Source organism: Hemicordylus capensis, chromosome 1 (genome assembly GCF_027244095.1).
Source record: "Hemicordylus capensis ecotype Gifberg chromosome 1, rHemCap1.1.pri, whole genome shotgun sequence".
Lineage (NCBI taxonomy): Eukaryota > Metazoa > Chordata > Lepidosauria > Squamata > Cordylidae > Hemicordylus > Hemicordylus capensis.
This window is the reverse complement of record NC_069657.1, coordinates 126,547,297-126,567,081: the sequence shown is the minus strand read 5'-3', so window position 1 is coordinate 126,567,081 and position 19,785 is coordinate 126,547,297. Positions and strand designations below refer to the sequence as shown.

General features: G+C 44.3%; 1 protein-coding gene across 5 annotated transcripts in view; it reads right to left on the bottom strand.

Moving 5' to 3' along the window:
- OSBPL5 (oxysterol binding protein like 5) overlaps positions 1 to 19,785 on the bottom strand; it is a 268,153-nt gene that overhangs the window by 71,321 nt on the left and 177,047 nt on the right. For 2 of the 5 annotated variants that reach the window (XM_053283574.1, XM_053283575.1), the window contains exon 2: positions 9,466 to 9,622. In XM_053283574.1, coding sequence (XP_053139549.1) covers positions 9,466 to 9,622 — 157 coding nt within the window. Of the gene's footprint in view, positions 1 to 8,347; positions 8,373 to 9,465; positions 9,623 to 9,943; positions 10,068 to 19,785 lie in introns of those variants that run through there. The other 3 variants (XM_053283576.1, XM_053283577.1, XM_053283578.1) reach the window with 3 other exon arrangements.

The window sequence follows — 19,785 nt, the reverse complement described above, 5'->3', positions numbered from 1 at the left end:
CTGCCCATGCTATTGAGAAATCAGGGGAACAGCCCAAGATCTGAAGAACATTTTTGTTTCAGTGGGGTTCCTCGAAGCACACAATGTTCTCTGCCTTCTCACTGACTTGAGGTCCAGCTTTCTGTCTGGGATAAAAGTTATTCCTGCTGCTCTAGTGGTTTTTATTTAAAAGGAAAGGCCTAAACTTGGGAGCAGCTTGGGAGGCCTGCTACAACAATGATTTACATCTTCTACCTTAAGCCAAGACACTGGGCATACAGCTACCGTATAAAGTTCCACTGAAATCCACATAGCTACTACCAAGTAAATATTAGGATCAGGGCAGTCCTACCTTGTCATACTCATACCTATCTTACATGCTATGTATTTGTACAATAGTGCCTTTAAAAAGTGGATGATTACTGAATGAGTGTCTCTTCCTTTCCCAATGTATTTGTTTCACTGAAAGAGAACATATGGTCCAGAATGCCAATTAATTTTAATGGGAATCACAAGACTGATTCACGGTTCATAAATATGCAAATATATTCCTTTGGCAGTTAAAAAGTCACTCCATCCCCCATTATTGATTTACGCCTTAAGCGGGGGCAGGGGGGGCGGATGCTGACATCTTAAGCCATTTTTTCTCTTAGTTCTGTCACAGAATGAGGCACATCAGCAGTGTTTTCCAACTTATTTCATTCCTCCTCCTAACACCCTGATCCAAAACACACTTACTTGCAAGTAAATCCCAGTGATCTCAACAGGATAAACATTCAAAGTAATATGCAGCTTAAGTACCGCTTAGAAGCATTAATCCAATACCTTTTTGGATCAGCATTTAGCCTTAAGGTTATACAATCTCCTTAGGCTTTGTATCAGTTACATGGGCTTTTTACACACTGTGGTTTTAGCATGATTCTTATTTAAGCACTTCTACAGCCATTTCCAAACTCAGCTCTTGCCATCTCAAAACAGAAGGAACCTCCATTTCATTCAGGTACAGTTTCTAGACCCAAGCACCAAGGTATGCTGTTTAACAACATACATGAATGAGCCCCTCAACATAAATGAGCCCCTGGTGGCGCAGTGGTAAAACTGCCGCCGTGTAACCAGAAGGTTGCAAGTTCGATCCTGACCAGGGGCTCAAGGTTGACCTCAGCCTTCCATCCTTCCAAGGTTGGTAAAATGAGTACCCAGAATGTTGGGGGGCAATATGCTAAATCATTGTAAACTGCTTAGAGAGCTTCGGCTATAGAGCGGTATATAAATGTAAGTGCTATTGCTATACATTAGATAAACACAGACCTACAAAATATCCCCAAGATAATATAACAAAATAAGATCTATCGCATGACAACCAAAAACATACACCCCAAGAGAGAAATACAGAAAACCCAAATTACATCCAAAGAAGAGTGAGTTGGAGAAAGAGTGCTTAATACGACAATGAATATCTTGCTTCAGAGCACAAATCCAGTCCTATTGACATTTAAAGGGACAGCTACTAGAACAACATGCTAGACAGACCTCCTGGACTGTAACCCCAAACCACTGGGCTTTTGCTGATATGGGAGACCTGTATAAGAACCTCTGCTATTAGACTTCAGAGTGCTGCTCATTAGCGTCCCTGATGCCCCACACTGCTTCCTCTGTGCATTAAAACATTGCCAGTGGGTGTAGCCTGATCCCTTTTAAACAGCAGCTGCATCTTTTGCTTGGTGTTTCAACACTGGATCCTTCTCCTTCCTTTCTCCTAGTCTTTCTTCCTGGTTCAGTTTACTACTTTGCTGCTAAGCAATAATCTTGGTGGATCACTGAGGGAGCCTTAGGCTGTAATCCTAAACAGGGTTAAGCTCTATTGGGCTGAGGAAACTTCTACTTGGGATGACTTCTAAATTCTACTGAGGAAACTTCTACTTGGGATGACTTCTTAAATTACTTCCAAAGAAACATACTTGGGATTGCACTGTTAAAGTGGCTGTGGAGGAACACTCACATGATTTCAAGAAATTGATTATTGTTTCATACGTTGTTAAACATACAACCTGGAACAAACAATGGAGAAGGTAGGGGAGAGAGAAAGAGACACTGTGATGGTCGTAAGCCTGTTGTCCCCTGAACTCTTCCTGTCTCTTCCATACAAAATTTGTGCCCATGGCTACAATAGTGTGCACATTCTCCTGGGGGAGAAGCTGACAACACAGTGGGACTTGCTGTTAAGTAAATATGCAATGGATTGGCCAGAAAAACAGCTGTAGGGGAAAATCAAGTGGCACAGCTTTCTTCAGTCACAGCATCTCTGTGTCAGGCAAAGCAGCATCCGTTGAATTCATGCATGTTGTGCATCTGTTAAACAAAATTTCAGTGGGGAGGGGAAGGAGTGTAAACCTACTAAGTAACTATGATTTGGAGAACAAATACTATACTAATTGTTGCTAAGCATCATGAAATCTATGCCTAGGGTTGCCAACGTATTTGACTGGTTCTGCTACTTGGCCGTTAAGTTACCTGCCACATGCAGTTAATTAGCACAGGAAGCTTTTCCCACTATCTATCTCCTCTCCAAGAATAGTTTCTCCTAACTATCTGGGTGTCGGGGTACTGCTAAAGGTACTTCAGCCTTTAGCAGTAAAGGCTAAATGTTTCCCAGACTGGAGGCTTTAATGCAGGAGGAAATGGTGTAAGTTGAGAGTATATAAAGTGCATATAAGCACATACAAGCATAAATAAGCATGAACTGGAGTAAGTTGGGGCCAACCTCCATCTCATGCTTTATCTCGGGGGCCCTCTCTTCTCGGGGGCCCTCTCTTCTGGCTTCACAGAAATGTGGGAGTATCACACACAATCATATTCAACACTCCCCCAAAGTGCAACTATTTAAAGACACATTAAGGGCCAATCATCATGGAAAAAAGCTGAGTAATGCCTCCAGCTGTATGAATAGCACCTTGCTATTCTGTACTGTACTGAAGTCACTGTAAATCCCACTCCTCATCTGAACTCCACCCCACCAATCCTAATCTTAGTGAAGCAGCAGTAGATCGCCATTTGGAAAACTTCCAGGAATATAAGTGGTAACTCTAGATACAGCCTGTTCTTGCTTGGAAAAGTTCCTTATATCCAGGCTGTAGACCTACCACTCCCCCTCAGTGATCAAGCTTATTTTTTTCTGTTGTAAATGTTATTAAAAATGATGCCAAGAATGTTGTTCATCCAAGGATAACCAGATATAGAGGCTGATAAGAACAGCCCTGCTGGTTCAGGCTCAAGGCCTATCTAGTCCAGCATCCCGTTTCACACACTGGCCCACCAGATGCCTCTGGGGAGCCCACAAGCAGGAGGTGAGGGCATGCCCTCTGCTGTTGCTCCCCTGCAACTAGTATTTAGATGCATCGTGCCTCTGAGGCTGGAGGTGGCCTATAGCCATCAGACTAGTAGCCAGTGATAGACATCTCCTCCATGAATTTGTCCAAGCCCCTTTTAAAGCCATCCAGGCTAGCAGCCATCACCACATACCTCCGCAGAGAATTCCATAGATTAATTATGCGCTGTGTGAAAAAGTACTTCCTTTTGTCAGTCTTAAATTTCCCGATATTCAGTTTCATGGGATGGCCTCTGGTTCTAGTGTTGTGAGAGAGGGAGAACATTTTCTCTCTCTCTACTCCATGCATAATTTTATATACCTTTATCATGTCTCCCTGTAGTTGCCTGGCTCGCCTCTTTTCCAAAATAAAGAAACCCAAATGCTGCAGCCTTGCCTCATAAGGAAGGTGTTCCAGGCCCCTGATCATCCTGGTGGCCCTCTTCTGCACCTTTTCCAGTTTTACAATATTCTTCTTAAGATATGGTGACCAGAACTGTACACAATACTCCCAATGTGGTCACACCATAGATTTATTTAACCTGATATATTTAAAAATGTTTTTGTATTCCCCTTGAAAAGTCTAGCTATATGCCCTCAAACTCTCTTTTTGTATCCCTTATTGACTTCTTGCATTTCTTTTGCCAAAGTTTATGTTCCTTTCAGTTCGTTTGGGCAGGACTTTAATTTTCTGAAGGAAGTCTTCTTCCCTTTTATAGCTTTCCTGACTCTACTTGTTAGCCACGCTGGCATCCTCCTGGACTTGGTGGTACCTTTTCTCCTTCTTGGCAGACATTCTAACTGAGCTTCTATTACTGTGGTTTTAAATAAGTTCCATGCTTTCTGGAGTGATTTGACCCTCCTGACTTTCCCTTTCAGCTTCCTTTTTACCAGTCCCATTTTTGAGAAGTTTCCTCTTCTGAAGTCCAACACATCAGTGTTGGACTTCCTTGGCAATGCTCCACTCACACAAGCTGAATTGGATCACACTATGGTCACTTTTCCCCAAATGGTTCCACAATTCTGACATCTCACACCAGATCCTGGGCACCACTCAGGATTAAGTTCAAGGTCACCATCTCTCTGGTTGGTTCTGCAACTAACTGTTCTAAGGCACAGTCATTTAGCATGTCTAGAAATTTGGCCTCTTTTTCACTACCTGAATGTGAATTTACCCAGTCTATGTGTGGGTAATTGAAGTCACCCAGTATTAGCACTCTGTCTCTTTTTGATGCTTTTATTCACTTCTCCAACTCCAGGTCACTCTCAGTGTTTCGATCCAGAGGGCGATAGGATGTCCCCAATAACACATTTCCTTTCAAGCCCTCAGATTGTCACCCATAATAATTCTGTGGAAGACACTGAACCTCCTAGGTTTTCTAGTTTGTTGGATTCTATCCCTTCTTTAATATACAGTGCTACTCCACCCTCGACCCTCCCCGCCCTGTCCCTTCTGTAGTTTATATCCAGGAATAATTGTGTCCCATGGTTCTCACTGTACCACCAGGTTTCCCTTATGCCCACCATATCTATGTTTTCATTAGTGACCAAGCACTCTAGCTCTCCCACCTTTGGTCGGAGGCTTCTAGCATTGGTAAATCGACACTTAAATGCCAATTCTCTTAGCTGGCATTGGCATATGCTATCTCCCTTAACTTCATGTGACTTTTTGACCAGCTGTCATATGTTTCCTTCTCATCTACCCCTGATTCTACTCTGTCCCCTTCTGGTTTATCCAAAATGTTTGCACCCTCATGCCTTAGGAAATTTTGCTGGCCGAACCAGGAACCACTCAGTTCCTGTCAGTAATCCCCCAGGCATCATTTTAAAAGCTGCTCTGCGACTATTTAGATGGTGGCAGACAGTGTCAGCTGTCCGATTCCATCTTGGTTCAAGTGGAGTCAGTCCCTCTTATACAGGCTTCGCTTGCCCCTAAATGTATCCTAGTGCCTACCAAATCTGAACCCCTCCTCCCAGCACCAGCACCTCATCCACACATTGAGATGCCTCAGCTCTGCGTGTCTTGCTGGACCTGCATGAGAAATGGGTAGCACTTCAGAGAATGCTACCCTGGGAGTCCTGGACTTCCTTGGCACATCACTCAAGGAAGGGGTCCCTGCTAAGCGAGTGTTTCCCTCTTCCTCTGACTGATGTCCTCCTTCCCTGAGACCTCCATTCTCCATAGAAGAGCAGCTGTCAGCCTGGGAATGGGATGCCTCGAACGCATCTGTGAGGGTCCCATCCATTTCTGACTCCCTGAGCTTCTCCAAGTCAGCCACCTTGGCTCTGAAGGGGGGAAAAATTGTTCCATGAGAGCCAGGAGCTCCTTGCAATGAGCGCACACCCAGAACCTCTGCCCCTCAGGCAGACAGTCATACATGCAAAACTCAGTGCAATACCGTAGGCAGCACCCCCTCCCCTGCTGGCATTCTACCTTCATAACTGGTTTGATTAGTTATCTAGAACAGGGATTCTCAACCTTGGGTCTCCAAATGTTGTTGGACTTCAACTCCCATAATCCCCAGCCCCAATGGCCTTTAGTTGGGGATTATGGGAGTTGAAGTCCAACATCTGGGGACCCAAGGTTGAGAATCCCTGATCTAGAATATATAGGGCTTCTTTACTTGAAGCTTAGTCATGAGTACATTTGTCAACTAGTAAAGGTTTTAAGCAATGTCCTCCAAGAGAATTATAAAAACAGAGTAGTACTCACCTTCTCTGAGTAGTACTCTGAGTAGTACTCTAACATCTGAGGGGGCCCTGCTCCGGGTGCCGACAATAAGGGAGGCCCGGCTGTCGTGCACTCGGGACAGGGCCTTCTCTGTTGCTGCTCCTAGACTCTGGAATGCTCTCCCAGTGGCCATTCATTCCTCGGACTCCATCACGGCTTTTAGAAAGCTTGTAAAGACTTGGCTTTTTACCCAGGCTTTTACATAATTGTTTTTACTGCTGCTTCAGTGCGTTTTTATCTGTTGTATTGTTTTTATGGCTGTTTTTATATGTTTTTAGCTTGATGTTTTTTATTGCTTTTTTATTGTATGTTTTAATTTTTGTAAACCACCTTGGGGTTGTTTTTTAACGAAAGGCGGTACAGAAATGTAAAAATAAAATAAATTCTCCATGTGCTGTATATCTCCTTGTGATAAAGGGAGACCACTGGTGTGTATCCCCACAGAGTTCCCTGCTAAACTCCTATGAAATCTGTTTTGCAAAACTTTCCTGGTAGGCCTCACCCTGTGGTGGGCTGACAATTTTTATTTCCACTGCCCTACAATTTCAATCTAACTCATTGGACAATTTGGACCATTTTGCCATGGCGGTTGATTTCGGTAATATATCTTTCATCTTAATGAATGTTTACATTCCTCCTATTAGAACATATGCTGAAATTAGGTCAGTCTGGCAAAAGTTAGAATCCTATATAAATAAGATCCAACTAGCTCAGAGTGATGCATACTTAATTGTGGCAGGGGACTTCAATGTGAGGGTGGCTGAAAAAGATCATGTCCTTTTTCAAAAATTCCAACAGCACCCCCTGCCTTATGACATTCCCTCCCTTCTTTTTAGGAAATCTAAAGATGCTGTGGGAAACTACTCGGGCTTAAATCTTATTCAGACCTTTAGAAGAGCAGATATTTACTTAATGGGGCCATAGCTACCAATTACCAGGCAGAATACTCACACTGGGCAGGTACCAAACCATTCCTCATAGATCATATGGCGGTATCTAGAAATTTATTGCCTTTTTTGAGGGATTTTCGGGTGATTACACATACTGAAAGTGATCATTCACCTCTAATTTTGACTCTGGTATTAAATGAAACACTTTATTTAGAGGTTCGCCAGCCCCTTGTAAATGAGGAGAAATTGGTCTGTATTAGAGCCAGATGGACACCAGCCCTTCAACAATGTATTGAAAAAATACTATTCTCCCCTGTGGTGTCTGGCCTCCAGGCAGATATAACCAATGGCTTGTATAATGGTACGGAACCATCCCCAGTTGAGTTATATAACCGCCTGATCGCTTCTCTTACATCAGCTCTAACAAGCTCGACCTCCGTACCTCCCAGGAAAATGAAATGCACTTCGCATACCTGGTTTGACCAGGAATGCCTTGAGGCCAAGAGGAAATTAATTCATCATTTTAAATTGTATGCAAATTGGACCTTTTGATAATTTTACCATATTAGAAGCAGTTCAAACTAAATTCTTAAGGGCCATCCTTCAAGCCCCCAGAGGCACAGCTAATGTGGCTCTTTGTAGAGAGGTTGGGGTTACCATCTTGAAAATGAAAATCTGGTTTTGTATAATCAAATTCTGGCTGCATTTGGTTTTCTTCCCAGTCAGTTTAGCAACTTTACTGTTAACTGACAGCTTTACATCTAAATGGGAAATAACTCTGAAAATGAAATTGCATCATCTGGGCACGTCCCAAGAAAACTTTATAGGGAGGGATTAAGATCAGGCAATGTGTTTTGTCAGGCAACGACTATTGGATAAAGATCTGCAGGAGAAGTGTGCACGACTGCCAAGGGGAATGTATATAGGCTCCCAAAATTTCAGTCACAAACCAGCTGAATATTTAGATCATATGTTTTCACCTAAATTTAGGAGAGCATTGACCCTTGCACATTTGAATGCCCTTCCTTCTGCACTCCTAGACAGGAAATATAAACAAGTTCCGTATGCATTGCGTCGTTGCCCTTGTGGCTCAGGGGATATAGAGTCAGTTGTTCATGTTACTCTGTACTGTCAATTTTATAGGGATGCTCGTATTAAGTTCATTGCTCCTCTCTTAAAGAATCATCCTGGCCATACGGATCAATTTTACTTGCACTTTTGCTGTCAAATTTTAAATCTTTTACTTCTATTAATGTGGCCAAGTTTTGTTTTGTAGAGCCCAAACTTCGTAGTGCTTGTATTAGCAACTTGAATATTTTGTAAATTATAAATGTATTATTTTAAATGTTAAGCTGGTCTAAGGACCGTAATAAACTTGCTTACTTACTGGTAGGCCTCCTCACTTCACCAGGAGCTCCTTGCAAACTGAGGAACTCAGGGATGCAGCCCCACCCACAGCTATATGACTCAGCTGCAGCTAATTACCACCCCCTGCGTCTTAAGCACAATTGAAACTGAAACTACAAAACACAGCCTTAGCTAGCCAGAATTCAAACCCTAGAAAAGCCTAGCCCTAAACAGCTCATCTTGTCCTCCCCCCTCCCTTGTTTCTTGTTGATTTATTTTTCTTGGTTGCTTGCTGTTGTCTTTAGAAAGAAATCAAGTTTTGCTGCCTGTCCTGGTGGCCTCTTCATTTCAATATAGTGGTATATGGGACTCCTTTACCACTATAACTTCTTGGCAGTGGCCCCCTGCCTGTGAAATGCCCTCCCTAGGGAGATCTGCTTGGTGATTCCTTTGTATACATTCAGGTGCCAGGCTAAATCCTTCTGACAAACTTTTAATTCATAATTTGCTGTTTATGCTGGTTTTTCTGCTGCTGGCCTTACTGGTGGAGGTAGCGGCGGCGGCGGCTGCTGCTTAGATTTCTATACTACCCTTCGAAAAATGGCTCAGGGCAGTTTACACAAAGAAATAACAAACAAATAAGATGGACCCCTGTCCCCAAAGGGCTCACAATCTAAAAAGAAACATCAGATAGACACCAGCAACAGTCACTGGAGGTTCTGTGCTGGGGGTGGATAGGGCCAGTTACTCTCCCCCTGCTAAATAAAGAGAATCACCATGTTAAAAGGTGCCTCTTTGCCAAGTTAGCAGGGACTAAAATACTGTACCATTTTAGTGTTGCTTTTCTTTGTATTCTTGTTTTCTTTGTATTCTTTTTATAAACTGCTCCAAGGACCTTGGTCAGCTGAGCTGTTTACTAATCGATTAACTAGATCGATGTTGGGAAGAATAATACTGGCCTTACAGTGCTATTGTGAGGATTATTAAAATAACATAATTTGCACTATGTAGAAATCATACGGCAACATGAGGGCAAAACTGATTGAGAAGTAGCCTATGGAACACACCCTCCCTCACCCATTATGTCCCTTACAGTGTATGGCACATTTGACATCAACAAGGCATACCCTAAAAATCAATAGGCACATACTGACCTGGGCTGAGTGGGTAGATCTCATTATCAGCCCCAAAAAACAGGTTCCTGGTGAGCTTGCGAGGATCAATTTTCTGAGGAGTAGATGAGGCAGGGCAGAGTGAGAACCTGCGTCGAAGAAAGTTCTCTTCCTTCATGGCATGTGCTGTAGGTGTTTTCTGAAAGAAAGGGACAGAAATATTGATGTCACCTCAGGGAAGCCAAATATCACACTCAGTTTTTTAAAGATGTTTTTGCTACATTGCTTCTGTCTGTTCTTAAACAGAGTGTCCAGTTTTTCTAGGCAGCTGTGGACAAAGAATGTTAGTGTGAAAACTGAAAGTTTCCTCATCTCAGCAAGTAAGAAAACATTTTACTCCCCACCACCACCACCATAATTTCAGCAATTGTATATTATGCATTCCTCCATAATGCATTCTTCAATTCTTTTGGGCTAAGCTAAATGGAAATAAAAAATCTGATAAATATCTGGGACCCACATCAGAAGATCCAAGGGGATCTAATGTTGTTTCTGTTGTTCAACACAAGAAATCTGTTGAAGCTCTTGATTAGTTACTCTACAGGAAAATTAGTTCCGTGAACCTGACCCTTTTGGAGTTGACGTTTTAAGCCACAGTGTTGTGTTCATGGAGGTTTTTCTTTTTATCACCTAATTTAAGGTGATTGAGGGATTCCAGGTGATAAAATCATCACACTTAGGCTTGCCGAATAACTGGAGTGGGGTGGGGAAGCCTGCTCTGCTCTTATGCACCTTGTTCTGCAGAAATCAGCTGGTGGATCTTCTTTGGCATGGAGATAAACATCTATCACCTGCTAGTCTGCAGCTCAAGAAATGGTTAAAGTCAGAGCTACACAGGCTGATGAGCTGGCATTTCTAATCACACCTCCCTCTCTCCCCACCATCCCCCATGGTGTGTATATATCATAATGCAGAGATGGAGATATTGGCACCACTTGCTGTATTCAGCCTGCAAATGGGTGCCACAAGCCACAGGGAAGTCAGTTGCCCCAGTGATACTCCACCCACAGAAATAATTTGTTGCCTCAGAGTAGTTGTTATCCATAGAAAGCAATTAATAACAACCTAGTTAGAGTGTTTCTGCACTCAGCCAAGTAGCACTGGGGATCTTTGGTCACGTACAAGACCTCAGGTGGTTTAGCTAGCTTGGAAACCACAAACACAAGCCCGACACAACTATATTAAGAACACAGCATACCTTGGGAAGTGAAAATGCTATCTTTCATCAGTAGGCAGCTTTGCAACACCTAACCCTCCCTACTCACAGCAAGCCAAATGTCACTCGCTGTAGCTTTAGCCACAATGTTCAAAACCAGGCTCAAATCAAGAAAGCCCTCTTAAAATAAATATCGGGTTAGGGTTTTCAAATGTGCAACTAGAGACATTACTACACAGTTTTTGTGCAGTTGGGTCCATAGAGTTTAACCAAAAAAGTAGTTTGATTTTAAAGAAAGAAATAGAGGATAAAAAGAAGCACGGTTTCCTTTCAATCTCCATAACCTTATATGAAGTGTTTGCCCTCTTTCATTCTTTGCAATGTACTTCCATTTGTCTTGCTTCTTCTCTTTTCTTTATTTCTCATTCCTTCCCTTGTTTTTCCTCCCTCCCTATCTGTGCGTTACTTTTTCTATTCATTCTCATTTCTTCCTTTTGTCCTTCTTCCTTTCTTCCCGTTAGAGGATTCTGGAGTAAGAGGATGCTCGTGGAATGGGCTGCACCCACCATCTGTGCAATAGGAAATTAATAAACCCTGCCATGATCCTTGGACACACTGAGTGCATATTTCAGCTTCACAGACATCTTCCAAGAAGCATGTGCCCAAACCGTAGCAACCAGTGTGACACAGCTGCCTTTCCTTTTTCTGTGGTGCCAAAACAAAACCTCCCTACTAGAATAGAACTATTACTACCATCTCTAGTATCTCATGGTTATGGGGATGGAGCTGTAGCTCAGTAGTGATGCAGAAAGCCCCAGGTTCACTATCTGCCATCTGCAGGTTAGAGATGTGCCCGAACTGGCTTGGGTAGTGGTGGGCGGGACAGGGAGAATTTCTCTTAAGAAGCAGGTCCTTACCTGCTCCGCTGTCACCCCACCACTTTTCTGGACATGGCGCTCGCTCAACCAAAGGCTGTGTGTGGCTACAGTGCTGTTCCCTGCAGCCTGCATGTCGTATTGGCATGTACATAGTTGCCACACATGCATGGCGGCCATGTGCATGCCGATGATGCACGCAGGCTGCAGGGAAAAGCACTGCAGCCACATGCAGCCTTTGGTAGCACAGGTGGCAGCAGAGCAGGTAAGGACCTGCTTACCTTTTCTTAAGGGAAACGCTCCCTGACCCACTGAAACAGTTCAGCGGTGAGTGCCTGAACTGGTTCGGCACTTCCTAAGGAGGTGCCAAACTGGTTTGTGCACATCCCTACTTCAGGGAGGGCTGGGAAACCAGGCTGCCTAAAACCCTAGAGAACTGCTGCCTGTCAGTATAGATAGTACTGAGCTAGAGGACCAGTAATCTAATGCAGTAGAAGGCTCACACTCAGAACATTGAGCATCTCATGTACCAGTGTGCCAATTGCACAAGCATAGATCTCATATGCAGTGTGGAACTGAACACCATTCTTGGGGCGGGGGGCAGGGAACAAGCTACTAACCCTTTTCTTGCAAAGAAAAGCTGGGAAATCTGGGGACATTGTCTGATGGATTCAGCAACAAGTGTAGAAATGGAAAACTCTGCAGTAGAAATGCAATGAAGCTTTGAACGGATTGGCCAACTATCCGTCTCACTGCCTCACTGGTGCATAAAATGGAAGAACTCACTCCCCCAAAGCTTGGCAGAATGATCTAGGGAAGCATAGGTGTGGGGGTCTGGCATGATGAGTGCATCCCTGCCAAGGAAGGGTGTTCGGGGGTACACTGAATGGCTCCTGTTTGCTTCCCTTCTCAATTCCAAAAAGCAGCCCAGGGAAAAGCAAGATCTGCAAAAGATCTGAAAACCCCAATTCTTCAAAACACAACAGCCAAAATGACTAACTCTTCTAGATGGTCAAGTAGTCATATGGCACAGGGTCTGCCTGCAGGCCTGTGGAGCTGCTCAGCTAGCACCACTGCAAACAGCACCAGTGCAATTTTCTAATGTTACAGATGAAGGAACATTCACAAAAATGGGCAGTGCAGCTAACATGAGGTCAGTTTACCACTTTAAAAGAGGCCAACAGAGGAAAGGGAGGAGGTTTCAGCATGTGTGCTCAAACAAGTAAACAGACCTACATGAGCAAGCTGCGAGCAACAGTAATGAGCTGCCCGCCAGGGCTGACGGGGGGGGGGGGGGGAGAGAGAACGCACACTACAAGAATCAATCTCTACATTCACAAGGGCACATGCTGCTTCCACAAGGGTGGCATGTGACAAATAAGAGCACCATTGGCATACACTGCATATCTGAGCAGAAAGGTCTATTAATACATTGACTTTTGAGGGCTCTTGCCGTACAAAGACACCTTCACGCAGACAAAAGACATCTTTCTCATGTTTCTTGTTTATACAGGTCATCCTCTGAGATACATCAAAGGCTCCGGTTCTTTAACACCTTCAGGATACATCGACATTGGCTGACATCCAGACCTGCCCTCCACCAGCACACCAGGGTTTTCCATGAAGTGAGGTGGGAGGGGAGATTTTCAGCACTTCCCCCCTTTCTCCTGCTGCCTTCTGTGTCTCCCAAAACTATCTCCCTTTGTCCTTCCCAGCTCTCAGGGATATAGTTTTGGGACCACCAGTAGCTGCAGAGGGAAAGGGAGATCACCAAAACTGCACCTCCCCTCACACAATAGAGGGAAATCCTGGCAGGTTGGCAGAGAGTTAGTCAGGATGTCAACCACTGAGTATGTGCCCTTCCCCCAAGCCTAGCACCATAACAGCTACCCATGCCATGCCCCTCCTGGAGAAAGCACAGCTGTGGGATGTATTCCAGGCTTATTAAGGTCCCTTAAGAGGCCCTGCTTCAGATGCCATACATTTCAGTGGTACGCTCTAGCAGAACCTAAACCAGGGATTTCCTGGGCAGAGCTTTCAAACTCCTTCCCAAGAGGTCACCTGATCCCTCCTCTATAGCAGAGGTCTCCAAACTTGGGTTCTGAGATGTTGTGGGACTACAACTCCCATCATCTCCAGTCACAATAGCCAGAGGAATTTGAACCCCTAAACTGCAGTCCTCCTGCCAGGGGCATAGCTTCCATTGGACATGGGAGGGACAATTGCACTGGGCCCACATGGTTTGAGAGGCCCTCAAGGGGCAGTCCCCACTTGTTCATGAGCGCTTCTGCCACACCACCGCCAGGCTCACCACTACTTCCCATCTTCGCTGCTGGGGGAGCGGCGGGCGGGCGGACTTCCCCCCACTCTACTACTGACCGGCGCATGGGCTTCCCTTTCTCTGAACAGCATGCCCACGCTGTTTGAGTACGAAGACCGCCATGCGCCATGACATCACAGCACACAATGGTCTCCATACTCAAACAGCGCAGAAGCGATGTCCAGAAGAAGGGAAGCCCACGTGCTGGCCATTAGTGGAGGCGGGGGGAGCCAGGGAGAAGTCTGCCTGCCTCCGCTGCTCTCCTGGTGGCAAAGATGTGAAGTAGCGGTGGAGGCTACGGCATGGCAGCGGCAAGGGCCCCCACCCCCAGATGGGAGGTGTCTCATAGATGAAGGGGGGTGGTTTCAGTGCTGGGGGGGCCCTGCCTAACTTTGTCCCCTGGCTGCCAGCAACCTCACTACACCCCTGCCTCCTGCAGTCCTTACTCCTTACTACCTAACAGATGGCAAAATGTGGCTCCCCATTGTGGCTGGGGATGATGGGAGTCGTAGTGTAACATAATATGGGGACCTAAGGTTCCCAGCTCTAATGGGGTTAGACCCCTGCTCTAATGGGGTTGGAAAAATTTCTGCTGGTTTGTTATTATGATGTTAGATGTTTGAAAATTGCTATTTTCTTACTGTTACAGATTGTATCCTTGAGATCTTCTTGTAAAACAGAGGAGCTATTCTGACGATCAGCAAAAACCGGGCTAGCCTCCGTTAGTCCGATTTTTGCAGATCATCAGAACCACCGGGCTTGGCTGTGAGCCCGGTGGTTCTGGAGTGGTTAACCCGCTCCCGTAGCCCTCCCCATAGCCCAGGTTCCCGGGCTATCTGGTCGTGAGTAGCTGCAGTACGGCTCCTCATGCACAGAACCCTGGAGGGGAGGTGAAAAGCCACCTCCCGGCTCCGGGGGTCTCCCCAGTATGCCCTGCGCGCTTGCACAGGGCATACTGGGGCTTCTGGGGGCCGTGCAACCCCCACTCCCCCCAGCCCCCGCCGGCTCCATCTCAGAGCCGGCAATCATGTGGGCGGCTGATCCGGCCACCCAGGGCTCTCTTCCCACTCACAGCCCCAAACCGGGTCTCACGGATCGTGAGACCCGGCTCAAAGTTTATATTGGTTGTTAACATAGACACTGTGATGTCAGTCACATAATCAAAAATGGAGGTTATTCACATGCGCATGCAAAACTGAGCTAAGGAATCCCAGCCCAGTTTTGCATGCATGTGTGAACCACTGGGATCAGGCCCAATCCTGGCGGCACCATGGCAACAAACCTGCCTGTGAAGCCTCCCCTCAAAACAGGGTTAGGAGAGTGAGCGCTCTCCTAGCCCTATTTTGCTGCTTGCAGCCATGGCTCAGGGAGGGGAGGGGGAGAGAGATCCCCATAATGCACCACACACTTGAGCACTGCATTATTGGAGTTCTGGGGGGGGGCAATGTGAGGCGGCGCATCCCGGCACCCCAGCCCTCGGAGCTACCGGCAGCAATCGGTGCAGGAGAAGTAAACGGATCTTCTGCAGGAGGTAAGCTCTTCAGAACTTCCTCCCTGCAAATCCCTTTGCTGTTTCTCACTGCTCATGAGAGACAGCTCACTGTGTTCTACCTCGGTTTGACAACAGTGTGCTCCCAATTTTTGGTTGAGTGGAAACAAGTTAGGAGGAAAACCTTGGTGGCTTTTTCTCCTACCTTGCTTTCACACAATCACTTCTACCCAGGTTTTCTTCTTACTTTGCTTCCACACAACCAAGAATTGGGAGCACACACAGCTCCTAAACCCAGGGAGAGCACAGTTTTTGATTGTGTGAATGACCTCTGTGTGTGAAAGGCAGTATATAAATGAATTGAACAAAAGGTCAGAGGGGCAATCCTTTTCATTATGAGACCTTGAATTGACTTTCCAAGGCTGGAAATGGGAATGTGCATACAAGAGCCAGCGTGGTGTAGTGGTTAGAGTGCTGGACTAGGACCGGGGAGACCCGAGTTCAAATCCCCATTCAGCCATGATACTAGCTGGGTGACTCTGGGCCAATCACTTCTCTCTCAGCCTAACCTACTTCGCAGGGTTGTTGTGAGGAGAAACTCAGGTATGTAGTACACCGCTATGGGCTCCATGGAGGAAGAGCGGGATATAAATGTAATAATCATAATCATAATCATAATGCGAAATAATGCGAAACTATTCAACACCAATTAAACAAAGCAGGCCTACAAGAAAGAACAAGTTAAGAACCAAGCAGAACAATGGAAAAATAAGCCCCTGCATGGTCAATATTTGCACAATATAAGTGGAAAATCAGACTTCACCAAGACCTGGCAATGGCTTAAGAATGGCAACTTGAAGAAAGAAACAGAGGATTTAATACTGGCTGCACAAGAACAGGCACTAAGAACAAATACAATAAGAGCAAAAGTCAAAAAATCAACCACAAACAGCAAGTGCCGCCTTTGTAAAGAAGCAGATGAAACAGTGGACCACCTAATCAGCTGTTGTAAAAAGATCGCACAGACTGACTACAAACAAAGGCATGACAAAGTAGCAGGGATGATACACTGGAACATCTGCAAAAATAAAAGCTACCTGTAGCCAAAAATTGGTGGGACCATAAAATTGAAAAAGTGGTAGAAAATGAAGATGTAAAAATATACAAACAGACAAACATCAGACTACAAACAGACAAACATCTGCCACACAATACACCAGATATCACTGTAGTCGAGAAGAAAGAAAAACAAGTGAAAATAATTGACATAGCAATACCAGGGGATAGCAGAATAGAAGAAAAAGAAATAGAAATAGAAAAAATCACCAAATACAAAGATCTACAAATTGAAATTGAAAGGCTGTGTGGCAGAAGAAGACCAAAATAATCCCAGTGGTAATTGGCGCCCTGGGTGCAGTTCCAAAAGACCTTGAAGAGCACCTCAACACCATAGGGGCCACAGAAATCACCATCAGCCAATTACAAAAAGCAGCTTTACTGGGAACGGCCTATATTCTGCGACGATATCTATAGCAATTGACAATAAAATTCAGCCATCCCAGGTCCTTGGGAAGGACTCGATGTCTGGATAAAACAAACCAGTCAATAACACCTGTCTGACTGTGTAAACGAGAAATAATATATGAGAAAATCTGTGAAAAAACTGTAAATATGTTTTGTTCCTTCCTTATCAGTATTATTTCCTCCATTTCCCTGTGATTTCCAATGCTATCAGTGGGAGAGGGCTGGGAGCCTGGGATGTTGCTACCAGTCAGATGGGCTACCCAGACCAATGGTCTAGCCCATGGCTAAAAGCTTTAATCCATAGATTAGTAAACTAATGATGAAATTGATTAAGTGATGAAGTTCATTATAATCAGGGCAATGTGTGGGAATGAAGGGCAAATGTAATGTTTTAGGCTACTTTGATTCTGGTATATTATTGTAATAGGGATAAAAATCATTTCCTTCTGACAATTAGAAGTATCCTAAGAGTAAGCATGCACAGTCTTGACAATAATCAATTTTATGATACAAGAGTGGAAGAACTGGAGTAACCAAAGGAAGAAAATAATGAATCTCTTCTCCAAGACAGCCACAGAAGACTGCAGCTATGTTGACAACGAAAGATGCATTGCTGAATTATCTTAAAAGACAGATCTGTCTTCAGAATACAAAACTGCAGAAACACCCATTTAATCACAAAGAAAAAATAGGGCATTCAGAAAAAGTTATCTGACTTGGGAAAATCCTCCTTCATAAATCCATCTTCAAGGTGGAGATCTGGCAAAATAAGTGCTCAAAGTTTGACATTAATAGAAACATAAGAGAAAGAGAAATCAAGCAGCATATAACCTTTTGTGATTATACAAAGACAGAACCCTATAAACTTTCAAACAGGAAGCAGCAGATAAATCAAGCCTTATCTGGTGGACTTTTAGTCCAGAGACTGGACTATTACAAAAATGGTGAAATCTAAAATGCCTCAGACATGACAGATCTGCTGGTGCTTTATCATGGGATTTGCAACATGACACTGCTGAATTTTCAACATTCCATTTTAAAAGTAACAAATGAACCTACAACGATGTAACCTCACTTTGGCAAACCTTTAAAAGTCAATTCTTATATTACTGGAGCAATGCACTGGTAGCTACTTACTTCCCCTGTGGCTCTATCCCATGCTGCTCCCTTGCTTAGGCCATGAATGTAGAAACCATGGAGGAAGGGTGGGGTCTTGTGGGAAGAACTACAGTAGCAACAGGTCAGTTTTAGTGCAGTACTTTCCATATGACTTTGCCAGGGAGGAGCAATAACCACACAATTCCCTTAATATAAAAACTGGCTCTTAATCCACACACTTCCAAATCAGAGTGCCAGACACTATATGGGGCATCAAGGGGTGGATCTGATGGTGACGGGGATACTGGATGTAGACAGGTTGAAGCATATTGAATCTTTTAGCCATAAATCTCTCTGAAAGTTTCTTTGCTGAATATATATCCCACCTCTCCAAAACTGATTGATGTGGTTTACTGGAAGGATGAAAATAAAAAGTAAAGATGGAAATGGGATTAGATCTGCTGAGAGGAAGAAGTGTAATGGGATATGACAGTGGGCTTTTACATCAGGTTGAAAGCGGCAGTGGTATCAGAAAAATAGTCTGTTGCCTAACCCTAACCCATATTGGGGACATTAACAAAAACATTAACAGCCATCAGTGATTGGCTAACTTCACATTATCCAGGTATCAGGATCATGAAAATCATGCAAGCGATAACTATTAGATAATGCTCATGCGTGAAACCTATTTCTACTGGCTAACAACGCTTCTCTTTCTAGAAAACAAAATTACCTCATTTGGCTAACCATGTTTATATCTATAAGCAGGGGAGAAGCGATCTAAGTTGTAACTTATACCATAGTTTAAGCTGAAAGTAGTGAAAACACGAAGCCACCTATTGGTGCAGTGGGGAAATGGCTTGACTACCAAGCCAGAGGTTGCCGATTCGAATCCCTGCCGATATGTTTCCCAGACTATGGGAAACACCCATATCGGGCAGCAGCAATATAGGAAGATGCCGAAAGGCCTAATCTCATACTGCGCAGGAGGAGGCAATGGTAAACCCCTCCTGTATTCTACCAAAGAAAACCACAGGGCTCTGTGGGCGCCAGGAGTCGACACCGACTTGACGGCACAGTTTACTTTACTCAGGCTCCCACTTACTCCCACATACTCCCTGCCTCATTCCCTTATTCGATCAGTGGAATGTTGGCAACCCTAGATGGAACAAAGGTCTGACTCGGTATAAGGCACCTTCCTAGGTTCCTGTGTAAGGCTATATTCTGTCATATCCACTAACAGTTACTTCATAGAAACACTTGTTTTTCCCTCTTGTCACTGGATCACTTTTGGAGATTGAGCAGAAGTGCTTAGGAAGTGTCTATATAGGTTCAGCATCAGCCTTGCTCCCAACCTCATGTTTCAGGGACACTGTCCTTTTAAAAAATGTTTAAAAGCACTACGTTAATGTTCATGCATGTTATCTCCTTAGTAATTTTTTTAAAAGGACACTTTCCCAAAAAATAGCACAACACTGCTTCAGAGAGCAGATGAGGTTTCTTAGTGGCATTATGAGAAGTGATAGCTAATCAGAACTGTGTTAACTTGGCTTCTGCTTCAGATGTGAAGAACCATTTTCTTCAGAGTTCTTCTCTACACTAGAGAGAGATGGTATATTGGACTGAACATAGTGAGGTCACTTTCAGAGAGGCCCACTGCTCCATAGATGTTTCATCTGTCTTCACCCCCAAGATGCTGGGAAGAAAGCCATGGAGACTGTTTAGTTTGATTACACTTGATTCTAGAAATTTTTTTGCAAACACCAACAGTACTAGAAAAATAGGTACCAGAGCATTATCTGTCAAATAATGAATTCTGCACTGAATAACAGAACTTAGT